Source organism: Colobus angolensis, unplaced genomic scaffold (genome assembly GCF_000951035.1).
Source record: "Colobus angolensis palliatus isolate OR3802 unplaced genomic scaffold, Cang.pa_1.0 Scaffold100, whole genome shotgun sequence".
NCBI classification, from domain to species: domain Eukaryota; kingdom Metazoa; phylum Chordata; class Mammalia; order Primates; family Cercopithecidae; genus Colobus; species Colobus angolensis.
The window spans coordinates 4,736,918-4,745,813 of NW_012110920.1; the positions used below are offsets into that span (position 1 = coordinate 4,736,918).

General features: G+C 39.1%; 1 protein-coding gene across 8 annotated transcripts in view; it reads left to right on the forward strand.

The window, feature by feature from the left end:
- The window catches only part of CD46 (CD46 molecule, complement regulatory protein), a 44,113-nt gene that overhangs the window by 10,973 nt on the left and 24,244 nt on the right, over positions 1 to 8,896 (forward strand). For 3 of the 8 annotated variants that reach the window (XM_011937869.1, XM_011937859.1, XM_011937886.1), the window contains exons 6-7: positions 4,615 to 4,797; positions 7,934 to 7,975. In XM_011937869.1, the coding sequence (XP_011793259.1) occupies positions 4,615 to 4,797; positions 7,934 to 7,975 (225 nt within the window). Of the gene's footprint in view, positions 1 to 4,614; positions 4,798 to 5,209; positions 5,255 to 5,364; positions 5,410 to 7,933; positions 7,976 to 8,896 lie in introns of all 8 variants that reach the window. The other 5 variants (XM_011937830.1, XM_011937820.1, XM_011937848.1 and 2 more) reach the window with 3 other exon arrangements.

The following is an 8,896-nucleotide window of genomic DNA, read 5'->3' on the forward strand; positions in this document are numbered from 1 at the left end:
AAAAAAAAAAAAAAGAAACTAAAAAAGAGCAAGTTAAATCCCAAACTGACAGATGTAAGGAAATGATAAACATAGAGCCAAAATCAATGAAATTGAGAAGAGAAAAAAAAAGAGGAACTCAATGAAACCAACAATTGCTACTTGGAGTCAATAAAGTGTGTAAACCTATAGCCAGACTGACAAAAAAGACGCAAATTAACCAATACTGAGAATGAAAGAAGTGGCAGCCAGGCACGGCACCCCAGCCAGCTTGAAGACCCTGCCCTCCTGCAGCCGGCAGGGGCAGTCACTCCCAGACTTGTCCTTTTAGAAGCTCCAGCTTTACCACTTGCTGGTGGAGCCCAACCACTGCCACAGGGTCCTCAATGCCAACACACCTGGCAGATCCAAGAGGAGATGGCCCAGGATGGGATGTGGTGAACAGTGGCATCCGAGAGTGTGGGGTGGGTGCTGCTTCACTGCCTGGTTTCTGCAGAGATCCTGCCGGTGGCCTGTGCCCGCCACACGGGAGCCAGAGGGGGCGTGCCATGCCCCCCGCTTTGGGCACTGCTGTATGAAGGGGGCCAGTTTTCAGACCTTTGCTCTGTCACCTCAGCACTGGCGCCAGGAGTCCTGACAAGCAGCATTTGGGAGACGGACAGCCCTGGGGAAATAGAGGAGACTTTCAGAAGTATCTAGATATTTGAAATACTGAAGACCAAAAACCCCAGTTTGCATGGAAGAGCTGGCCTCAGACGTGGTCAATTCCTACGACGACCTGGACACACGGTGCTGATCCACACCATGGGAGGTGGCCCTGCAAAGCATTCAAAGTCTTGGCCCTACAGCCGCCCGCCTCCCACCTCCAGCTGCAATTGCATTCTGACCTGGGCAAGTAGGAACACGTGATGGAGATCCTGATGGAGATCTGAGCCAGGCACCCCAGAGTGCTGGTTAGACGTGGAGTATGGGATCCAGCTAAGGGAGTCTGGCCAGCCTGTATCCCCCCAGCCTTGCTGGCTCCTTTGCTAATTCCAGCAGGGTCTGCAGCCCCAGACCCGTCCCCTGTCTTCCCCTCTGCAGAGGGTAGGCCGGAGGCTGGTCTCAGTGGGAGCTAGGGCTCTCCTTAAAGGCTTTTTGACCTTGGGGCAGTCTTGACATCCCCACAGCCCTGCGCCCCTCGTCCCTTTTCATGTCTCCTGGAGGATGGCAAGCTGCAACTGCAGCAATCTTGTTTAAATTTAGGTAGGTGAATTTCTTAGAATTAAGTTTTATATGTTTTGAGCAATAAATTCTCAAGATACATATTTTTTAATCTTTTTATGTTTTATCTCTGAATATTTGTTATTTTTTCAATGTATTTTTTTCTGGAAACATTCTGTGCTGCTACATTAGAGCCTACACAGTTGTAGTTGGTACATTTCATTCCTTTTGGTTTAAATAAGGGATTTTATTTTGCAGTGAGTTTCCCTGCATTGTTAATGAGTCAACAGCGTTAACGTATGATTTATTTTTTTAATACTTTAAATTTGTGTGCAACCCTTTTCCTTTATGTTCTGTGTTACGGTGAGAGCTTGGTCAAAATAGGGAACACGCACACAGCTGCTACATTTTTTTTTTGTCATTGGAAGATCTGTGCCATGTCTTCCTAGACTGAAGTGTAAATTATGGAGGGTTTTATTTGTCAATTTATATGTAAATGCCATTGAAGGCTAAGGTTAAGTCTTTGGAAATCACAAGCACCAGTTGATCTTTAGAGACCTCAGATCCCTTCAGGTGGCGCCTTGTGACAGGTGGTATTCTGGGAGGCTTCTTGTCAGGTTCAGCAGCACAGGCACCTGCTCTGGGCATGGACTGCGCTCCTGGGGTGTACATGGAGCTGCGGTGCTCCAGTCACACGCGCTTGGAAACAGCATGTGCTGCTAGATTGGAAACGCCTATGTTGCTCTGTTAAATTGGTGCTGGAGCAAAAACCTAAGGTTAAATTTAAGTCTAGAATGAAAGAAATCTGAATCCATGTAATTAACGGCCGCCTGATCTTGAGAGTCTTGAGAGTCTTGCCTCAGGAAGTGAGGTGGGGGTTCCTACACCGTTCACTTTCCTTCCTCACGTCCACCCCACGTGTGTTTCTCATGCTTTTTCTAACTTCCCCAGCCCTTAGCCAAAAAGCTTTATATTGTTTTGTGTATATGACCATTCTTTAATATCGGTGATGTAAACTTCTCTTGAATAACAAAATTATCCAACAGACAAAAGAATGAAAAAGAGAATATCACTAAATATCCTGCAGACATTTAAAGGATGATAAGGGAATACTATAAACAACTTTGTGCCTACAAATTTGACAACTGAAATGGACAGATTCCTTGAAAGATACAAAATGTCAAAACTCATTTGAAGATATAGATAACCTGAATACTCCTATAAAGAAATAAATTTGTAGTTAATAACCTAGTGCAGGCCCAGATGGCTTCGCTGGGGAATTCTGCCAACCATCTAAGGAATGAATAATAGCAATTCTACACAAGCAGATCAAGAAAGTGCAAGAGAAGGGAACACTTCTCAGCCCATTTTATGATGATAACATTGTCGTGATACCAAAGCCAGAAAACAAAAACATTATAAGAAAATTACAAATAATATCCTTGATGAACACAGGACCAAAAGTCTTCAACAGAATATTAGCAAACCAAGTCCTGTGATACATAAAAAGAAAAGTAAATCATGACCAAGCAGGATTTACCCTATGAATGCAAGATTAGTTCAAATGCAAAAATTAATCAATGTAATTTACCACATAAGGATACTATTAAGGAGAAAGAAAATCATGTGATTATCTTATTAGATGCAAAAAAACAAAGTGTTTGACAGAATTCATCACCTTATTTTTTCATGATAAAACTTCTCAGCAAACTGGGAACAGAAGGATACTATCTATCTTACCCTGATAACAGACATCCACAAAAATCTCACAGCTAACACTACACTTAATGGTTGAAAAAAATTATACTTAGTGGTAAAAATAACATTGTACTTAGTGGTTAAAAAAAACCTTAATTACATTTCTGTCTAATTAATAAAGACCTAATTCTGGAAGGAAAGCAGTGAGGATGTCCACTCTTACCACTCCATTCAGCATTGTACTGGAGATCCCACCCAGTACAATAAGGGAAGAGAAAGCAATTAGGCACACATATTGGAAAAGAAGGAATAAAAACTGTCTCTACTCACAATGACATGCCACTAAATACCTATTGGAATGGCTGAAATTTAAACACACACCCCAAACTGACAATACCAGGTACTGACAAGGATATGGAACAGATGGAACTCTAATATGCTGATGGTGAGAATCAAAGTGAAATGACCACTTTGGGACCTTTTTGGCAATTTCTTATAAAGTTAAACATAGTCTTATCATACAACACAGCAACCCAAATAAACTGAAAACATTTTCACACAGAAACTTACATGAGGATGTTCACAGCAGCCTTATTCATAATCACCCCAAACTGCAAATTGCCACACGTTCTTGAGTTGGTGAATGAATGAACCACCTGTGCTACCTCTAAAAGATGGACTCATACTCAGCAATTAAAAGGAATAAACTCCTGATTCATGCAACCACAACACAAATGAATCTTGAAAGCATCATGCTAAGTGAAGCCATACTAAGAAGGCTGTGATTCCATTTATGTGACATTCTGAAAAAGTCCCACTATAGGAATAAAAGTAGATCAATGGTTGGCTGGTTGTGGAAGTGGGAGTGAGGGGGAAGAGGGGTAACTCACAAAAGAGCATGAGGAAATTCTGGAGAGTAATGGAACTTTCCTGTGTCTTTACTATGGTGGTAGTTACATGATTATTTGCATTTGTCAAAACTCATACAGCTGTACACTTGAAAGGGTGAATTTTACTGTATGTAAATTATATCCAATAAACTAACCTTTAAAAATATCATTAGGTACAATTGGACACAACAAAAGATCAGTGAACCTGAAGACAGGTCAATAGAAATTGAACCTTATTTAAGAAGAAATGTTGAAAAAAGAGAGAGGCTTACAGACTTGTGGGAGAGTATCAAGCAGTGAAACATACATGTAATTGGAGTTTCAGAAAGACTGGAGAGAGAATGGTGTAAAATATTATTTGAAAAAATATTGGCCAAAAATTATCCAAATTAGATCCAAAACAACCTCAGATCCAGGAGATTCAGTGAACCTTCAGCAGGATGAATAAATTACTAAAATTTGCCACCACCACCGCCCCCCTGCATTAGTTTGGTAAAAACTACCAAACAAAAGTTTAAAAAGCAACCAGTGAGTGGAGAAAACAACAAAAAACCATATTACATTCAGGAGGGCAGGGACAAGAAAGAATGACAGCCAGCCAGGTTTTCTTAAGAAAACGTGGTTACAATATGGTTATGTCTGTTAGTGCTGAAAGAAAAATAAAACACCCTAGAATTCTATATCAAGGAGAATATATCAGTTAATATTTAAAGTCTTCTAAAAAATGTTTTTAACATCTTGCATTCCATTCCTTGTCTCTGTTCCCACTGGAAATTACTACTATGTACTACTTTTTCTGTTAAAGCATATATCCATTAATTCTGAGGTTTCTCTAATTTTCCAGTGGTCAAATGTCGATTTCCAGTAGTCGAAAATGGAAAACAGATATCAGGATTTGGAAAAAAATTTTACTACAAAGCGACAGTTATGTTTGAATGCGATAAGGGTTATTACCTCAACGGCAGCGACAAAATTGTCTGTGAGAGTAACAGTACTTGGGATCCCCCAGTTCCAAAGTGTCTTAAAGGTACAAAGGTGATCTTTTTTCAGTCTTGGTTTGTTGTTGTTGCTGTTCGTTTTAGACTTTGTTTCTTTGATATTAACTGTCAGTCATACAGAATAACTGAAAAGAAACAATTTTAGTATTTAACTCTGTCTCGTATTCATTTCTATGCCATATATATGACATGAAAATCACATCAAATCCTGCTGTTGTGATTTTGTGTGCTTTTCCAGGGTTCTTAGCATGTTATGTACATTGCATGGGTATATGCTTTTAATATTTTTATGTATAAAAAGTGAATTACAACAACTTTTTGGAGTGAATTGAAACATTGGCATTTTTATCTAAGTAAGTCAACAGTGGCATAATTCATATAAATGAAATGAGAGCAATAACTCTCAAATGGTTGATCTTCTAACATTGTTTTATTTTCTAGTGCTGCCTCCTTCTAGTACAAAACCTCCAACTATGAGTCATTCAGGTTTAGTAGCTTCTTCCTTATGTCTCAAAAATCTTGTAAATTCCTGGAGAAAATGCCAGCAATAACTCCCAAGTGTTTGGTCCAATCTACATTATTATTTTGTTTTCCAGTGTCGACTTCTCCCACTACAAAATCTCCAACATCCAGTGCCTCAGGTTTAGTAATATCCTGCTTATATTTTTTCAAAAATCCTTTAAATTCCTGGTGATTTTTAAAAAAAATCCTTCAAATTTCTGGTGGTGTCCACTTATTTTTAGTAGTGAAAGGAGAGAGGACATTTCTGTAGCCATTTTAGTTGTTACGCATAGTGATTCTAAAATTATTTGCCATAATCTGTGTGTGTGTGTGTGTGTGTGTGTATATATATATATATAAATTGATTTAGTACCTTCCTTACTGGATATTAGTAAGGTATAAGTGGGATGCATTTAAAGCACTTAGCACAGTGCCTGGTGTATAGAAAGCTCTTAGAGCTAACTAATATGACACTTAATGTTAGGAAAGGGGAAGGTTCATGTATGTTCGTTAATATGTATGTGTGTTAATATGTTCGTTAATATGTATGTTTTATGTCATCAACTTTGCTATTTTATTCTTTTCAGAAGTGATCTGTTGACACCTTGACTGAGTTTGTTCCTATTGCAGGACTCTTTCATTTTCTGGAATGTAGCAAGTTTGAGTCTTCTGATGTAACACATTTAAACAGGGAAATTTCTGCTGTCCTCAGTACAAGATCTGTATTTCTGCCTCTTCCCTACCTGCCCCTCTTCCACACCTCATAATGTTGCTTTTTTTTCTCTCTCTCTCTCTCTAGTGGGCAGTTTTGTCTGGCAATAGCACTAAATTTTATAGCAACTGAAAGGCAGGAAAAGTCCTTATTTATTGAAATGAAATAGAAGACTTTTGCAGGGACTCCTGGTCAACCACTGTGCTTATGACTGGAGAGATTATTTTGATAAGACGGAAGGAATTATCCTGATTTAATATCTGGTTTCGCTTTGCTTGCAGCAGAAGCAAGAGACAATAGTAATTGTGGGTAGAGCTTTAGTCTGGGCAAACTGTGCTTAGTTAACATCATTTCTGTGGTCTTCAGTTTCCCTTTAGTATAATATGAGTGTTAAACTGAAATCTCAATCACTGGCTTCTAATTTGATTATATATTTCCTATCTTCCTAATATTTTAAAGGATCGAAAGGAATTATGCATGTTAACATAGTAATTAAAATACCTTCTTATAGGCTGGGCGGGGTAGCTCAAGCCTGTAATACCAGCACTTTGGGAGGCCGAGGTGGGTGGATCACAAGGTTAGAAGTTCAAGACCAGCCTGGCTAAGTTGGTGAAACCCCATCTCTACTAAAAGTACAAAAATTAGCTGGGCATGGTGGCAGGCACTTGTAATCCCAGCTACTCGGGAGGCTGAGGCAGGAGAATCGCTTGAACCCGAGGGGCAGAGGTTGCAGTGAGCCAAGATCATGCCACTGCACTCCAGCCTGGGTGACAGAGTAGGACTCCGTCTCAAAAAAAAAAAACCACACACACACAAACAAACAAACAAACAAAAACCTTATAATTCCTATAAGAGCTTGGTAACTGGTAGCCTCCTGAGTTGTGAGTGCTGTAGGGTTTGAGGGTCAGGAAGAGATGGGTTTTTTAGTGGACTGATATATAACCAAAACAAGATTGCATGTGAAATTTATACTCAGTGAGGCATCCATGCTTACTAATGTGCTCCTAATGGGCATATGCACTAAGTTTGTTGATACAGTCTTTTGAAAGAGTTGACAATAAGCGTTTCATAAAGTATTTATAAAACATTGATCTAGCTTAGTGTTGGAGAGCGGAAGAGAGAACTGCTTGTGATAAAATGTTTATTAAAAAGAGAAACTGCAAGGATATTTTTTGAAAAATCACAAATCAAAATTCCTTATGGGATTGTCAGTCATTTTTTATCATCAGTTAGAGGAAGACTAAATAACAACATAATGATGTTAAGGTAGATCTAAATGTGTTAACATGAAGAAATGTCGAGGAAGTCCTAAGTGGAAAAGAGAAAGACGTAAATTATGTAGTATCATACTACTTACAGTTTTTTGAAAAGATATATATGCACATTCCTTTTTTTTTTTTGAGACAGTGTCTCGCTCTGTCACCCAGGATGGTGTGCAGTGGCATGGTCTTAGCTCACTGCAACCTCCGCCTCCCGGGTTCAAGCGGTTCTCCTGCCGCCTCAGACTCCCAAGCAGCTGGGATTATAGGCGCCCACCAGTATACTGGCTAATTTTTTGTATTTTTAGTAGAGACGGGGTTTCTCCATGATGGCCTGGCTAGTCTCGAACTCCTGACCTCAAGTGTTTCACCTGCCTTGGCCTCCCACAGTGCTGGGATTACAGGCGTGAGCCACCACGCCCAGCCTCATATTACTTTGATGATTTATTATTGGTTATCTTCTAGTATTTCCATTATAAAATACAAAATGTAGTGAGCATTCTTGTACATACATCCTTACATACTTGTGCAAATATATATGTAGGTTAAATTCTAAGATGTGGAATTACAAAGGTTGTAAAGTATGTGTAGTTTTCATTTTGATAAACTTAAAAAATCAATATCAAAATTAAAGTCATAATTTTGTATTGATAAGGCCCTGGTGAATTTATAAAATCAAACTTATTTTTCTAGGTCCTAGACCTACTTACAAGCCTCCAGTCTCAAATTATCCAGGTTGGTTAACCCTTTATTCTACTGATATTAAGAATTTATTTATTTATTTTTATTATACTTTAAGTTCTAGGGTACATGTGTACAACATGCAGGTTTGATACATAGGTATACATGTGCCATGTTGGTTTGCTGCACCCATCAATGCATCATTTATATTAGGTATTTCTCCTAATGCTATCCCTCCCCCAGCCCCCCACCACCAACAAGCCCCAGTGTGTAATGTTCCCCACCCTGTGTCCATGTGTTCTTGTTGTTCAACTCCCACCTATGAATGAGAACATGAAGTGTTTGGTTTTCTGTCCTTGGCGATAGTTTGATTAGAATGATGGTTTCCATCTTCATCCATGTCCCTGCAAAGGACATGAACGCATCCTTTTTCATGGCTGCATAGTATTCCATGGTGTATATGTGCCACATTTTCTTTATCTAGTCTATCATTGATGGGCATTTGGGTTAGTTCCAAGTCTTTGCTGTTGTGAATAGTGCTGTAGTAAACATACATGTGCATGTGTCTTTATAGTAGCATGATTTATAATCCTTTGGGTATATACCCAGTAATGGGATTGCTGGGTCAAATGGTATTTCTAGTTGTAGATCCTTGAGGAATCACCATACTGTCTTTCACAATGGTTGAACTAATGTACACTCCCACCAACAGTGTAAAAGTGTTCCTATTTCTCCACATCCTCTCCAGCATACTGTTGTTTCCTAACTTTTTAATAATCTCCATTCTAACTGGCATGAGTGGTATCTCATTGTGGTTTTGATTTGCATTTCTCTGATGACCAGTGATGATGAGCATTTCTTCATGTGTCTGTTGGCTGTGTAAATGTCTTCTTTTGAGACGTGTCTGTTCATATCCTTTGCCTACTTTTTGATGGGGTTGTTTTTTTCTTGTAAATTTAAGTTCTTTGTAGATTC